Source organism: Podarcis erhardii (assembly GCF_964252035.2).
Source record: "Podarcis erhardii genome assembly, chromosome: 15".
Lineage (NCBI taxonomy): Eukaryota > Metazoa > Chordata > Lepidosauria > Squamata > Lacertidae > Podarcis > Podarcis erhardii.
In genome coordinates, this window is record NC_138505.1 from 27,733,915 (window position 1) to 27,750,455 (window position 16,541).

The 16,541-nt window shown below is 49.3% G+C and overlaps 1 protein-coding gene across 1 annotated transcript; it reads right to left on the bottom strand.

Annotated features, from left to right (window-relative positions):
* Window positions 1-46: 46 nt before the first annotated feature.
* On the bottom strand, window positions 47-16,340 carry LOC309330875 (T-box-containing protein TBX6L-like). The gene is made up of 9 exons (XM_081842802.1): window positions 15,594-16,340; window positions 11,974-12,106; window positions 8,545-8,647; window positions 7,305-7,469; window positions 5,829-5,975; window positions 5,113-5,183; window positions 4,363-4,448; window positions 1,718-1,940; window positions 47-1,072 (listed from the first exon to the last, which is right to left on the bottom strand). The coding sequence occupies exons 1-9, from the start codon at window positions 15,883-15,885 to the stop codon at window positions 643-645; spliced, it is 1,650 nt and encodes a 549-aa protein (XP_081698928.1). The 5' UTR covers window positions 15,886-16,340; the 3' UTR covers window positions 47-642.
* Window positions 16,341-16,541: the final 201 nt, after the last annotated feature.

A 16,541-nucleotide genomic window follows, 5' to 3' on the forward strand; every position in this document is an offset into this window, starting at 1 on the left:
CACAGCGCTCTTGTGGCTGCAAGAGAGTGGGTCTCTTACCCTGAATATGCTTAAAGGAACATTTCCTTTATAGCTCCTGGACTCCTGGAACTGAGAAGTGGTAGGGAGTATGCAAATCTCTAGCAGTGATCCACTCCCTAACAGAGTTGTCCCATCCTAGGATTTGGGGCTGGGTGCAAGAGAGAAAGGGGGCACAGTTATTGTTTCACCTGCAGCAAACATTAGAGGCCTTTCAGCTGATTAATACTTTTCCATAAGACCTCCTTTCTCTTGCTGGATATTTGTGCCTTTGTAGGTAGCTCTGTCTCTTCCTTGTCAGGTGGAAAAGGGTAAAAGATCTGCCCAGAGCACTTTCTTCGTGTGTGTGCGCGCGCGCGCTTCAAAAACCAATGAAACATCCTGCCATTTTATTGAAGGAGATTGGGGTGGCAGGAGTGGATGTGGAGATGTATGTCTTGGCAACTGTCCCAATTTTCAAGCCAGCGTCTTGACACATGCTCCAAACAAGCTTTCCAGGGTTTAGAATGGCTGCTCTTTGGTGGAGAAATGCAAAGGGGAGAAGAGTAAGAAGCCCTTCTTTGCAAGAAGTATAAGGCAGATCTCACAAAGTCTCCCCTTCCCTCAAGTCTTCCTCCTAGCCCTCTACCAGCAGGCATAGGGGAACAAGGAATATTGGCTCCAGTCTGCCATGGCGCCTGGGGGGTGGCCTGAGGGCCCCTGCGTACTGTAGTCTGTAGGAAACCCAGAGTAGCTCATAGGGCGGTAGGGTGTCGGTGGAGGAACCACCCACTGGCTGAAGCTTTGGTCAGGGGTGTAGGGGCTGTACATGGGCCTCCGGGATCCTGCTTTCCCTGCAGGGTCAACAGCCATGGCCACCATCCCAGAGTAGTCCTGTGGAGGGAGAGTAGCAGAAAGTGGGGGGAGATTGGTGGCGAAGCCGCCGTCTGCTAGTTTGGGGTCTTGCTCAGGAACTGGGGCAAAGTCCAGCTGCGGGGGTCTGGCTCGGAATTCACTGAGAGATACCCTGTCGCGGAGGGCCCCCGAAAAGGAGCCTTCGCCAGCCTCGTGAAACCTAAAAGAGAAGCCAAGAAGAAGATGGAAAGAAGGCAGAGCCCACCTCAAGAAGCAGGACCTTTCAGGGGTCCTGGTAGCAGCCTCCGCAGGTGGGCATCTTCTGAGAAAGCGTAAAAATGTGACCTGGGGCTTTGGTCCCTTGCCACGCCACCCAAGAAACCTCTTAACTCCACAAGCGCAGCACCCCATCCGTCCATCTAACCACCCACTGTGCATTGTCGGCCGCCTTTCCACATGGAAACCAGCCAAATCAGCCATTAAAAGCTTTTACATTTGGAATTGCTTGCTCATTCGTTCACTGCTAATGGAAATGAACACCAGCAGAGGGGGATTTCGTGGGAAAGTGTTTGCCTCTTGCCCCGACTGTGTTTCTGTATTTATAAAAAATATATCTCTGCTGCCTTTTGGCTCTCACCGCCCCAGCAAGGCAGCTTACAAATTCCATTTTTACGGTACATAAAAAGGTTTCAGGTGTGTTTGGAGCGCAGAGAAGAAAATCGAAGCTGCTCAGCGGAACAGTATAAAGAGCCCTTGCCTGAGCTTCTGAGACCCAGAAAGCCACCCCTTGGAACAGAGACAATCCTGATGGGTCATTATGGCAGGAGTGTCTCCAAAGTGATGCTACTCCCCAGCCCACTCTTACCTGTATGCTTGTATGGAGGAAGAGGGAGGCGGGGGAGGTGTTGGCACTTGCTCTTGTTGGGTGGTCCTTGCGCTCTCCTCCACCCCCTGAGACAGAGCCCCTGCAGGGGCAGAGGAGGAAGGGTGGCTGTTGTGCTCCGAGACCCAGATGGGGTAGCTGCCGTTGCCGACTGGAATGGCATAGCTTTCCTCCTTCACCTCCATGTTTTCATGCCTCGTAAGATCTGACACACAGAGAAAACCAACAGTGAGAGCTTCCTCTACCAGGTCCATCTCCCAGCAGAAAAGCTTGCAAGCCGCCTCATCTACCTGGTTTGGTGCCTACACCTGAACACAGCACCTGTGTGGAGGCTGCTTGAAGAGTCATGGGCTCACCTGAGGAGGCCTCAGAGCTGCCGAGAGCTGCCTAAGGATGGGTGGGTGGTGCTTGCTGGTGTCACAAACCGGAAGCCAGGCAAGGTGGCTATCATGCCATTAGCCAGGGGGGATAAATCTTTTATGGCAGACCCCAGATCTCCCCTCCCTTACCTCATTTTTTGCTTTGCTTGCATAGAGCTGTTGAGGCAGAGACATGCAGCCCACCCATTGCTCAGCTGCTTCTGCATATAAATTAGCTTTTGCAAATATTCTGAGCTTGTGTGTCTGGCCATTGAGTACTTGGCAACTGCATGACTGACATGCGGTGGGCAGAGGGTGACTCAAACTCTGGCATGGAGTTGGGGGATTTAAGTCTTTGCTGTGTGGCCTAATCCAGATATTGGGGGGGGGGTGCTCACCTGCTGTTTGCTGTGGGGGAGAAGTTCCCCTTTGCTCCATTGGGAGCTTTTCTTTCCAGTGCCAGTTTAAGGGCCCCAATCTGGACTGGAATGACTGCAGGGGGCAAAGAATTGAAGCCCCCCCCAACACCCATCTAGATCAAGTCCGCAGAATTATAATTTTTTTAAAAGCCAATCACACCAAAATGGCTAATGGGATGCTTGAGGGCCAAACAAGATGGCTTGTGCAGATTGGGTGGCAGCTCTTCCTAATTTAACACACTCAGAAGGAATTCTACAAAATAAGAAAGTGAATAAATACTGGCATCATCATCATCATCATCATTTATTATTATTTATACCCCGCCCATCTGGCTGGGTTTCTCCAGCCACTCTGGGCGGCTTCCAACAGAATATTAAAATTGTTGTTGTTTAGTCGTTTAGTCATGTCCGACTCTTCGTGATCCCATGGACCAGAGCACGCCAGGCACTCCTGTCTTCCACTGCCTCCCGCAACAACCTTTTAAACATTAAAAGCTTCCCTAAACAGGGCTGCCTTCAGATGTATTCTAAAAATCTGGTAGTTGTTTTTCTCTTTGACATCTGGTGGGAGGGTGTTCCACAGGGCGGACGCCACCACCGAGAAGGCCCTCTGCCTGGTTCCCTGTAACCTCACTTCTCGCAGTGAGGGAACCACCAGATGGCCTTTGGAGCTAGACCCTGGTGTCCGGGCAGAACGATGGGGGTAGAGACGCTCCTTCAGGTATACTGGGCCGAGGCCGTTTAGGGCTTTAAAGGTCAGCACCAACACTTTGAATTGTGCTCGGAAACGTACTGGGAGCCAGTGTAGGTCTTTCAAGACCGGTGTTATATGGTCTCGGCAGCCTCTCCCAGTTACCAGTCTAGCTGCCGCGTTCTGGATTAGTTACAGTTTCCGGGTCACCTTCAAAGGTAGCCCCACATAGAGCGCATTGCAGTAGTCCAAGTGGGAGATAACTAGAGCATGCACCACTCTGGAGAGACAGTCTGCATAACTTATACAAGCTGTGTACTTTTTTATTTTTAGGGGTGGGGAAGAGCAGAGCATGGATGGCTCTGCCATTGAATTATTTCTACCTGTAGCTACCAGAAAGAAAGCAGAACCAGTTTGGTTTTTGAAAAGTAAGTCCTGTTAAGTCACTAGTGGTTCCTTTACTGCCCGTACTCTGGCTGGGGCCCCCTTTGCCTCTCCTTTCCACCACCACCCATTGCTCCATCTCCCGGCTCCAGCACACCTGTAGCATGCTTTGGAAATGGGGAGCCAGGTATAGAATGGATGCCAGCACATTGCAGGGGATTCTGAGCAGCCTTTTGGTTCCCCCATCTGCATGATCAGCTGTACAGTGGTACTTTGGTTCTCGAACTTAATCCATTCCAGGAGTCCGTTTGACTCTCAAAACCGAGGCACGGCTTCTGATTGCCTGCAGGAGCTTCCTGCACTCAAGCGAAAGCCACGGCAAGACGTTTGGCTTCTGAAAAACTTCCGCAAACTGGAACACTCACTTCTGGGTTTGCGGCGTTCGGGAGCCAATTTGTTTGGGAGCCAGGCCATTCAAGTACCAAGGTACCACTGTAATTTTTTTTCCAAATGCAAATACATTTGCTGTTGAAATAAATTATCTGTACTAGCGAATGCAGGCCGGTGTATGAACCGCCTCACACTTCTGCTGAGATCACATTTGAGGAAGGAAAACATTGCATCTTTACACCTCACTGTGGCCCATAAAAACCTGCCAAGCTCTCGGTGAAGTCAGTCAAATGCCAGGTGCCCTGGGTTTTTTTTTTGGGGGGGGGGGGCGATCAAGGCAGGTGATGCATCTACCCAATACCTGGCAGGGTTGTTGCTTGTTACCTGGTTCCTCCACGCCAAGTGTGGGTCCTTCCATCAATGTCCTCTTCTGACCTTTGGCTGAACTGTTTTTCTGAACTTTTCCCTCTCTGAGGAAAGAGTAGTCAGTGGTAGGCATTTTGCAGCTCTCTAGATTGGACCTTACAACCCCCTGCTAGATGAGGAGCTGGGTAGGGCCCTCGGCTTGCCACAGATGCCTTAATATGGCGTAAGATCTTCCTCTTTGTCATGCAGGGAGAGTCACAACTGTGCCTTTTAAAGGGCAGGTCCCGTGGGTTAAACCACAGAGCCTAGGGCTTGCCGATCAGAAGGTCGGCGGTTCGAATCCCCGCGACGGGGTGAGCTCCTGTTGCTCGGTCCCTGCTCCTGCCAACCTAGCAGTTCAAAAGCACGAAGTGCAAGTAGATAAATAGGTACCACTCCAGCGGGAAGGTAAACGGCATTTCCGTGCGCTGCTCTGGTTCACCAGAAGCGGCTTAGTCATGCTGGCTCATGACCCGGAAACTGTACGCTGGCTCCCTCGGCCAATAAAGCGAGATGAGCGCCGCAACTCCAGAGTCAGCCACAACTGGGCCTCATGGTCAGGTGTCCCATTGCCCAAAAGTTGACATTTCAACAGGTCTCCCATTGTGAGACAGAACCCCCTGCCCCCAAAAAACCCACCCACACATGCAGGATATGACCCACCAGGCCATTCTCCACTGGTGACGGCTGTTGTTACCAGGAAGGCACCTGAACCAGCCCTCGACCCACCTGCGGGTGTTCTTCCCGTGTTCTCGGAAGCCTTTAGCAAATGGATTGTTGTAGATCTTGAGTTTTGTGATCTGGAAAAAGAGACAAGAGTCTAGCGTTAGCACCAAACATCCATCTCTGTTATCGCCCTGCCCTGCCCCATGTTTGGGATCTTGCCTTTCCAACTTGGTTGAGGACCAGAGAGCTGCCTCTTCTTCTCCCCAACCTTTGCAGAGAAATTTCAAGAAAGTCCCAGGAGACCTGAAGAACCCAGCCCTTAGTCTGCTCCTCTTTGCAGGCCAGAGTGCCCCCTCTTCCCCACCTGTGTGGGGTGCCTGTCCTTCAGCAGCTTGGCTCAGAGAGTGTCTGAGCCACAGGTTCTGCCACTGGACCCCTGGAAGGGACCACCTGCAGCAATGTATAGGCAAGAGGATCCTGCAGGGAGCTGTCACAGTTTTTACGGCCACTAGGCCCTGGGTCTACGGAGATTTTAAGGCAGCTGCTCTGTGCAAAATGTGTTGTGGGGACATGTGCTGCCAGGAAGGGCCGCATGAGACCGGGGCTGGCTGGTGTCCTGCAGAACATGCTCCAGGCTCAATACTCCCCTCCGTTTTGAATATAGGCCCCCTAATATTTGGGGAGCTCTGCTGTGTCCACAAGCAGCAACAGCCACAGCCCTCCACAGCTTTTGTAGCAGAGGCTCAGGGATAGGGCCCAGCCGACCCTTTGCTGCCCACCTTCTCGTTCTGATATGCCGTGACGGAGGTGAAGACTGTCTCTGGGAAGCTGAAGGTTTGGAAGGCGCTCCAGTGGGTGCTGAAGAGGTTGTCTGCCTGCATGACGTGAAAGCGAGGCTTATAGCGATGCATGGAGTGGAGAATGACCTGGAGGGAGACACAGAGGAAGTGATGATGATGAAGAAGAAGAGTTTGGATTTGATATCCCACCTTTCACTCCCTTTAAGGAGTCTCAAAGTGGCTAACATTCTCCTTTCCCTTCCTCCCCCACAACAAACACTCTGTGAGGTGAGTGGGGCTGAGAGACTTCAGAGAAGTGTGACTGGCCCAAGGTCACCCAGCAGCTGCATGTGGAGGAGTGGGGAATCGAACCTGGTTCACCAGATTACGAGTCTACCGCTCTTAACCACTACACCACACTGGCTTCCTGATGCAGTCAGGAAGCCTCCTTTGGTGGAACTGCTGTTGGGAACGAAGGAGGGAGCACCTCAGCCAGTGTTTGAAGCTGAACGTCATGGGGCGCTTGCCACTGTGCAGTTGTGGGGGGATGCCTTGCCCAGAGAGAGAGAGAGAACAAGACAGAGCCTTTGTACTGGGGGACCCAAGACGCTTTGCTTAAGGAAATCAAATCCTTCCCCGGACTGATTTTGCGTGCCATTAAAGTACAGCGGCAAATAAAACATTTTAAATGTGTTGTAAAGTGCAATATACAAATGCGGCACTAGATGGCAACAGTGAGCTATGCCAAATTCAATGTATTTTTTCAAAAAAATTAAGGCATTTTCACAGTGTTTTTTATGTCTGTAGATTCCACCTAAGAGCAGCAGTAGAGGGCAAACACATCCTACTTTTTAAATCTAATTTTTATAAAATATTCTGTTTTACAATTTAAAGCACTCATTTTTACATCCTTAGGATATCAATGACTTCCCTTCTCTTTCCACGGTTCATTGTACATATTATAAACCCCTACATATTTTGCTGAAACTATACCATTCAGTATTCCATTATTACATCCATCAAAACCTATTTACACTGTTGAATTTATCTTAACACTGCCAGTGTTTTCAGCTGCACACAGTTATTTCCCATATATTCAATAAACGTTTTCCAATCTTTTCTAAACATATGTTCCTCTTGCTTAACATATGTTCCTCTGTCAGCTTAAGTTGCCATTCTTTTTTAGTTGGGACCTGAATCATTTTCCAATTTGGGGCTAACAAAACACGGGCCACAGTAGTGGCATACATAAAGAACCTTTTTGACATCTGGGAATTTCAGTCTGAATTATCCCCGGACATGCTCTACTCTCTTGCAGCCCCAATGAGGGCCATGTGAGAGGGCGCTGCAGTGGATTGGGCCCTGCTTTCACCTGCCTCAGGCCTCGTCCCTCCTCTCCTTACCCTCACTTCCAATTTCACCTAATGTCTCGCTGCACAAACTCCCTCCCTTCTCCCCAGCCCTCTCTTGACATACGTGGCCATGCTGGTCCAGGGTGTTGTTGGTCAGCTTAAGCTTCTGAAAGGAGATGGGCTCTTTCATCCAGTGGCTGCCCAGGGCAGGGGAGTCCGGGTGGACGTAGGTCCGGCAGGGAGGCTGTGGCTCCGCCTTCCCAGCAACTTCCCACTGGTCCTTGTTCCACTGGGGATGAGGAAGAGAAAAGATGAACAGACCTCCACAGCATTTCCCACCACATTCACTTCCCAGGTCACTGCTTGAACTGTGGGATCACTCCTGTAGTGATCCCACAATCATCCTGTAGAGCTTGGGGGTAGTGGGGGGGGGGTCCACTGGCCATGGAGGACCCCCCTCCCATGGAGGAAGAAGAGCAGTTGGGCTGAACAAGCAGCTGAGGTCCAGCTTCCCGGTGCTGCAGATGTTGCTGCTTCAACCTTTCCGGGCCTGAGTCCTCAGGAGTCCCCCAAGTGCCCGAAGAGAGACCCATAGAATTGTAGAGTTTGAAGGGACCCCAAGGGTCATCTAGTCCAACCCCCTGCAATGCAGGAATCTCAGCTAAAGTATCCATGACGGATGGCCATCCAACCTCTGCTTGAAAACCAGAAAGTTCTTAAAAATTCAGAAAGTTCTTTAGCCAGGATCTCCTTTCCAGTACAGTGGTACCTCTGCTTAAGAACTTAATTCGTTCTGGAGGTCCGTTCTTAACCTGAAACTGTTCTTAACCTGAAGCACCACTTTAGCTAATGGGGCCTCCTGCTGCCACCGCGCCCAGGAGCACGATTTCTGTTCTCATCCTGAAGCAAAGTTCTTAACCCGAGGTACTATTACTGGGTTAGCGGAGTCTGTAACCTGAAGCGTCTGTAACCTGAAGCGTCTGTAACCCGAGGTACCACTGTAATTTGAAGCCAGATGGAGGTTTCCTTCTCACAACCTATTTTTATCGACATGTTTCCATTTGACTGCTGCTTCCCCAACCCCAATAGACGTGCCTAAAATGCTCCACACAACAAATCCAGTCAGACAACGGCCTTCGTCAACCTGGAGACCTCCAGATATTTTGGACTACAACTCCCATCAGCCCTTGCTTGCCTGCACAGCCGCTCAAAACAACTGGGGGACGCTTAGGCTGGCAAAGGAGGAATACACACCAGAGCACTTTTATCAGAAGGAATCTGCCTAATTGCTGGACCCTTAATCTGTTAAACCAGTTAGCTAGAAGGAACCTGGATCACACCCAGACACTGGTGAAAGCCTTTACCTTGTACCTGAAGCTATCCATTGGCACAAAGTCCACCAGCATGAGATACTTCGCATAGGGGATCAAGCCCGTAACTTTGATCTTGCACTGGGGAAACATCCGCCTGTGGAGAGGAGGAAAGATGGTCCTGTTTATGCTGGTCTCTCCAGGATGAAGCTTTTCATGGGGGGTGGGGAGCAGCAACCAAGAAAGACCATGAACTTCCTCTGTGCCCTCAAGCCAGTCTCAGCTTTGACCAGAAGAAACTTGGCTTCAAAGCTGGGCTGATGGCTTGTGTAGCCGCAGGGGGAATAAGGTCCCAGTTTCTTTTAGATCAAGGTTCTAGGCCTCATCATTGTTTTAAAAGTGTTGGGAATGGGCACAAGATGTAGGTCACAACATTATGATGGGAGATTGGGAAAAATTATGGAAAACTGATTTAAAATTTACTGATTGTTCCCTATTGAAGGAGAATTACATGGATGATGTATAGATGGTACACAACACCAGTGCAGTTAGGGAAAATGTACAAAACTAGTTCAAATATATGTTGGAAGTGTAAGGAAAAGGAAGGGACATTTTATCATATGTGGTGGGATTGTAATGTAATTTAAAAAATTTGGGAAATGATATATAATGAATTGAAGAAAATGTTCCATTTAACATTTGTTTAAAAAACACAAGGCATTTTTGTTGGGGATTGTAGGGAAAGGCCTGCCAAAAAAAGCTGAAAAACATCTTCATGTATGCAACAACGGCCTCAAGAGTTCTGGTAGCACAAGGATAGAAGACTGAAGAAACCCCAACTAAAGAATCATGGCAAAAAAATTGACGGACTATGCAGAACTGGCAAAACTGACATATAAGCTACGGGACAAGGATAACTGTGACTTTAAGGATGAATGGGAACCCTTTACAAAGTATCTGAAGACGCAGCAAAGCGAACTGGACTCCCTGGCAGGTTTTGAATAAACATTCACAAACTTTTTATTGATAATAATCAGCTAAATGGTTTGAGGATCTATACAACTTTGTAACATGCAGAAAACAGAAGTCTCAGAGAAACCAAAGACTGGAACTGAGGGAAGTCGGGGGTGGGGGTGGGGGTGGGTTTCGTGTGGGAGGGTGGGGAGAGGGAGGAAAAATGGGGAAAAAACAAGGATGATATGTTTCTGGATAATATGTCTTGTTTTAATTTTGAATAAAAAAACTTGTTTTAAAAAAGTGCTGGGAAACTAAGGAGGACCTGAAAGAGGGATATTTTGGGTGGGGGACACGACCTCTCCTGTCCTGAAGCCCAGGAACCCCTGCAGGAGCTCCTCCTAAAATCTGCTTAGACTCAACCGGGCCATGTTGGGCTTTCTCTATGATCCATCTCGGGTTTATAATGTTCAAATTGCCTTCTTGCCATTGCCTTTGGATTTGAAGCCGACCAGATTTATTTAATGGAATGGCACAAGTGCTGCAAGAAAGATGGCTATGCTGGTGGGTCTCCTCTAGAGTAAGCCCTTGCCCTCAACTACCAGAATCAAGCTGCAGCCGGGAGGGTTTCCTCTTACCCTGGCAAGGAAGAAAGGGGGCCCAGAGCCCAGCAATGACCAAGAAAGATGCCCAGAGGCCTATTTGTGGACAGTGGGGAGGACTGCTCCCAAGAAAGGAGCCCTCCCCGGGGAAAGGGTGATGAACAAACTGCATCCTTTGGGGTTTGTGGCACTGGAGTTTTGCAGGATCTGACCTACAGTCAGTGTCTGCCTACTTGGCTAAGTATAAATAGGCATCTGTTCCATCTCCCACATGGACTACTGCAATGCGCTCTACGTGGGGCTACCTTTGAAGGTGACCCGGAAACTACAACTAATCCAGAATACTAATCCAGAGACTGGTGACTGGGAGCGGCCGCCGAGACCACATAACACCAGTCTTGAAAAACCTACATTGGCTCTCAGTACTTTTCCGAGCACAATTCAAAGTGTTTGTGCTGACCTTTAAAGCCCTAAACAGCTTCAGCCCAGTATACCTGAAGGAGCGTCTCCACCCTTATCGTTCTGCCCGGATGCTGACGACCAGCGCCGAAGGCCTTCTGGCGGTTCCCTCATTGTGAGAAGCAAAGCTACAGGGAACCAGGCAGAGGGCCTTCTCGGTAGTGGCACCCGCCCTGTGGAACACCCTCCCACCAGATGTCAAAGAGAAGAACAACTACCTGACATTCAGAAGACATCTGAAGGCAGCTCTTTTCAGGAAATTTTTTAATGTGTGACATTTTTGTGTATTTTTGGTCTTTGTTGGAAGCTGCCCAGGGTGGTTGTGGAAATGGGCGGGGTACAAATAAACTTCTTCTTCTTATTATTATTATTATTATCTTGCCAAAATAATTTTGAAAAGAATGAACTGAAATGGAGGCTGGGATTCTGAAATCAGGAACGGACGAAGCTGTTTTGATTGATCAATTGATAATTACGTTCGTATTCCGCCCTATACCTGCAGGTCTCAGGGCGGTTAACAAGACAAAATCACCATATTAAATATATGAAATACATAATAAAAACAAAAACAACCCAATAATTCCCTCCCCCCGCTCCCCAACACATTTTTAAAGGGCGTTGGATGTCAATCAGCCAAAGGCCTGGTTAAAGAGGAATGGTTTCATTTGAGCAATTGGCAGACGCTCTCTGTAGTTTCAGGCAACCAACATCCCTAGCCCTGCCTGGAATTGCTGCAATGGTGCTCAGCTTGTAAAGGGTGCCTGCCATCTCTTCACTGAGCTACTAAAGGTAAAGGGACCCCTGACCATTAGGTCCAGTCGTGACCGACTCTGGGGTTGCGGCGCTCATCTCGCTTTATTGGCCGAGGGAGCCAGCGTACAGCTTCCGAGTCATGTGGCCAGCATGACTAAGCCGCTTCTGGCGAACCAGAGCAGCACACGGAAACGCCGTTTACCTTCCCGCCAGAGTAGTACCTATTTATCTACTTGCACTTGATGTGCTTTCAAACTGCTAGGTTGGCAGGAGCAGGGACCGAGCAACGGGAGCTCACCCCATTGCGGGGATTTGAATCGCGATCTTCTGATCAGAAAGCCCTAGGCTCTGTGGTTTAACCCACAGTGCTACTACTTTCATCCAAATTCATAAGGAAATGACAATATGAAGAAACTTCTAGGAAACCAGGGAAGGACAATGCACTTTGAAGTCTGCCTTCCATAGCCTGGTGCCCTCCAGATGTTTTTGGCCAATTCCTATCAGCTCCCGCTGTATGATCCTGAGGCTGGAGAGAGCTGTAGCCCCTGAACATCTGGAGATTGGGAAAGTGGGGGTTAAAGGAGGATTTGCCTGAAGAGAAGCTGTGAGGGTGTGATCACCTGAAGAGGTGCTGCCCCGTCCCCTTGGCAAGGGCGACTTTCTAAGCCCCGAAGAAACAGAGATTCAAAAGGGCACAGAACAGGGTTCAGCTCACCGTCCAGATTTGGTGATGATCATCTCAGTTCCCACTTGGTGGAACTTCATCCAGAGCTCCACATCCTCGAGGGTGACCGCAATGGAGCTGTGAGGAGACGAGGCCTCCAAAGATTCGGGAAGAGTTTTGGCATCTTGGATGGAAAGAAAAGACAGAACCAGTACTTTGAGGGGGGGGGGGACGACGAAGAAATTTAGGACAGCTTCAGCTGTCGTCACCGCAAATGTGTTAAAGAGTTTAGGGTGCTGGAAGATTCCTGGTTGCTTTAGTTGCAAGAAGCAAAGCCGGCTGGAATCACCCTAGACTTTGAGAAAAGCTTTCAACATTATCCAGCATAGGGGAAATCCCCCCCCCAGGACCCCCAAATGCTGTGCCTTCCAGCGGAAGGAAGTCTTCCCCCAAGCTCTGCCTGCCCCCTGAAGGTTGACTCTGCTGCCCTTCCAACTTTTAATGCTTAGTGGATATTTTTTGCTTAAACTCCAAACTCCCCTGTGGCTGGTACCCAGAGGCGGCCATGGGCATTGCCAGCAAGAAACCAAACACATTTCTTTAGGGTTTTCATATAATCATAGAGTTGGAAGGGACCCTGAGGATCATCTCGTAGTCCAACCCATTCCAACACAGGAATGTGCAACTGTCCCATATCGGGATCGAACCTGCAACCTTAGTGTTATCCAGCACCACAATCTAACCAATTGAGCTACCCAAGCTGTTCAAAGGAGAAATCAATGGTGGAAGGGGGACTAGTAAACTGCCTGTCCCCAAACCATCTTTTGAAAAAGAGTTGGGTTTTTTTGTTGTTTGGGGAGCATGGGGGATAGATAGAAAACTTCAACTCCCATCATAATTTACAATTGGCTCTGCTTTTTGAGGGGTTGATGGGAGCTGGAGCCCAAGAACAAAACCGTGTGTGTGTGTGTGTGTGTGTGTGTGAAGAACCAGTAGAGAAGGGGCGGAGGAAGGAAACAGAGCACATAAAAAACAGTATAATGCATTGAGTACAGTATTAAATGTAGAATTAAAACCAATGGAAATTTTTTTTTTTTTAAAGTGGGAAATATAAAATAGTTACATTAAAATGATGTTAAAAACCAAAACAATTTAAGACTGATATGGTGGGGATTTGAGATAGATAGCAATCCTGAAGCCACCAGCTGAACTAAGGAGGAGAAAACATTTTAAGCTCAGCAACAACAACAACAACAACAACAACATTTTAAGGATCGGGATTCTTTGCTTATTTAGCTTCCCTGTCAACCAGCGAGAGGGTGCAGAAGTGCTTAGTTTGTCTCGGTGAACCTCTTAAGGACAAACAGCAAAACCAACTTCTAATTCGCAGGCAACCCCAAAGGCAAAACAAGCCCTGCAGTTCCCCATCAGTTTCCTGCTTTGATTCAGCATTAATGGACTCCTGCAGAAGTGACACCCACTTTGCTGTGGACCGTTAACATCTCCTTGCCAGACTAGGCTCCATCTCCTCCAGCAGGGACTTGAAAGGAGCCACGAAAACATTTTGAGCAAAGGAGGATGTTTGTCCCCCACTGGTCACAAAATACATCCTTAAAGAGAGGAAGGGAGGTGGGTTTCATAGAAGGGATGGCTCTGGGCCAGGGGCAAGAGTGGGGGATTCCCTGCAAGCAAGCTGGCAGGGCGGGTACAGGATAAGTTCTGGTGGTACAGCAAAAGCAGTAACAGAAAGGGGAATCATGAGGCAGAGCCCAGGGCTCCAAAAAGAAAGACTTCTGTGCAAGGCAACTGCAGCACATTCTGCGGGGAATTAAGATAACGGGGCTGCTTCTCTTCAAATACCTGGGACATTTAAGAGGCTGGTGCACTGGCATTTGCTCAACCATGCTGAGTGGTGGCACCGGTTCTTTTTGCAAAAGATGGGGGCGATTGCGCCTGGCAGGAAGCAAGTTTCAGAGTTTGACAGAAGGTTGTTTGGGCTGGCATGAAGCACTGCCCATTGATCAACAAGCCGCAAGTTCTGAAACAATTTCTCAATCTAGAGGAGCAACCGATTTCATCAAATCATCGCAACGAAAACGCTTAAATTTCGAGGGGCGTAGGAGGCGTGTGTGTCTTATTTGTTTGGCATATATGCCAATCTCTCTTCAATTTGTAGCTTCAGACTGTAGCTCGATGTGGTGTAAAGTGAAATAATTGTGGAATAAATCACAGAAAGCGTGCCTTTGGCGGATATATTAGTTGTTGATTTAAAAAAAATAGATTAAAAAATGGGAGGAAAATCCCCAAAGGTTTCAGCCGAGCCTCCTATAAGTCCCTGCTTCTGCCTCCCTCCCAATCCCCCATTAAGAGGCATCTGCCGGCCCCTGATAGACAAGCAAAGCACACACACACTTTCCCCCAGTTGAGCCACAAAGAAGCAAACAGCCCCCAATCAACAGATTCCCCCCAAACAAGCAAAGCCTTCAGCCCAAATGGCAAGGCAGCCTGGCAATGGGGGGGACCATTTGGGGTCACCGGGGACAATGTCCTTCATCCCTAGCATATGTCTCCTTACATCGGCAGAGCATTTGCTATGGAGCATGATAAAAACAAAAATCATTATTTATATGCCACCTGTCTGACCGGGTGGCTCTGAACAAAAAATAGTAAAAACACAACACAATATCACACACTAAAAACTTCCCTGCCTTCAGCATGGTCGCAGAGTTACACCATGAAGCATTTCACCATTGACAGCCTGTTGGTGGAACAGATTTGGTTACCACTGAAGGTCCCAGGAGAAGTTTCTGACCCTCTGCTAAGCAAGTGCGGTTTGGAGCAAGCGCATCTGAGCTCCAGAACAGAAATAAAATCTCAGGAGGCCTTTCTGACCACCTGGGAGACCCACAAAAAGGCAGAATGAAGCCCGCTTGTTGGATGGGGGTGCAGAAGAAGAGTTGTTTAGACTGGGCTGGGGTATAATACATACATACATACATACATACATACATACATACATACATACAGTGGTACCTTGGGTTAAGTACTTAATTTGTTCCGGAGGTCCGTTCTGAACCTGAAACTGTTCTTAACCTGAAGCACCACTTTAGCTAATAGGGCCTCCCGCTGCCACCGCGCCGCCGGAGCACGATTTCTGTTCTCATCCTGAAGCAAAGTTCTTAACCCGAGGTACTATTTCTGGGTTAGCGGAGTCTGTATCCTGAAGCGTATGTAACCCGAGGTACCACTGTACATACATACATACATACCGCCCATCTGACTGGGTTTCCTCAGCCACTCAGCTTCCAACAAATTAAAACAGAATACGACATCAAACATTAACAACTTCCCTGACAGCCTTTGGATGTCTTCAGAAAGTCAGATGGTTGATATTTCCTTAAAATCAGGTTTTCCTCAACGCAGTCCTGCCGCATGGTTTGTGTGGGAAAGTGGCATGGAGACAGCAGGCTGTCCACACTTCGCGAGATAAAACACACTCGGGTCCCAATCCAGGAGAGGCAATCAATACAAGAGCGCAGCCTGACTGGTGGGGCTTTGGTCTGTGCCTACTGTTCAGAAAGTCACCACAACTAACCCAGCAAGCCAGGAAAACACAACTTCCCTCTCCTCCCCTCTGGGGCTTAAGAAATCCAGGAAGGCTCAGCACCTACCTGGTCCGGCTTGCATCTTCCCAGGTGCTGGAAGGAGCCAGAGAGATGTGTGAGGATCGCAGGAGTCCAGACCCAAACACACAACAGAGAGGCCAAAGGAGGAAAGACTCAGCTTGGAGCCAAGGTGAGTTCCTGGCTTATGAAGGTTTAACAAGTGGGGAGGAGCCAGCCCCGTCTCTCTCCCCCCCCCCCCGCAACCTTTGATGTCCAGCAGGAACAAAGAGAGGAAATATCTGCTGCTGCCCTGCAATGGCTGGAGAGTGGAGAGAGGAGAAGCCCAGTGAATTAACATGGCTTTGAGATACAGGAAACCCCACCAGGAGAAGGAAAGGCCCCTCCCTGGACGACTAATGCCCACTCAGACCAGCCAAGCGGCAGGAGGTGCCAGGGGGCCAGGCAAACCAAGGGACCCCTCATCCTTACACCAGGGGCAGGGTTCATTAAGGTAAAGGTAAAGGGACCCCTGACCATTAGGTCCAGTCGTGGCCGACTCTGGGGTTGTGGCGCTCATCTCGCTTTATTGGCCAAGGGAGCCAGCGTACAGCTTCCGAGTCATGTGGCCAGCATGACTAAGCCGCTTCTGGCGAACCAGAGCAGTGCACGGAAACGCCGTTTACCTTTCCGCCGGAGCGGTACCTATTTATCTACTTGCACTTTGACGTGCTTTTGAACTGCTAGGTGGGCAGGAGCAGGGACCGAGCAACGGGAGCTCACCCCATTGCAGGGATTTGAACCGCCGACCTTCTGATTGGCAAGTCCTAGGCTCTGTGGTTTAACCCACAGCGCCACCCGCGTTCCAGCCAGGGTTCATTACCCAGAGGCAAATGGGTCCCCTCTTGGCACACTGACTGCCCCTAACTAAAGCAGAGCTTCACCCTGAGAGTAGCTAGCTGGCCCAGCACTTCCCGTCTCACTGAAGCCCAGCGGCCAAGCGAGGTCAGAAGTTCC

Coding starts and splice junctions, on each gene's coding strand:
- LOC309330875 (XM_081842802.1), bottom strand. CDS start 15,885: ATGTTAATTCACTGGGCTTCTCCTCTCTCCACTCTCCAGCCATTGCAG. Junction 7,470..8,544: donor TGGATAGCTTCAGGTACAAG/GTAAAGGCTTTC, acceptor CCTCATCCCCAG/TGGAACAAGGACCAGTGGGA. Junction 1,941..4,362: donor ACTTGGCGTGGAGGAACCAG/GTAACAAGCAAC, acceptor TCTGTGTGTCAG/ATCTTACGAGGCATGAAAAC.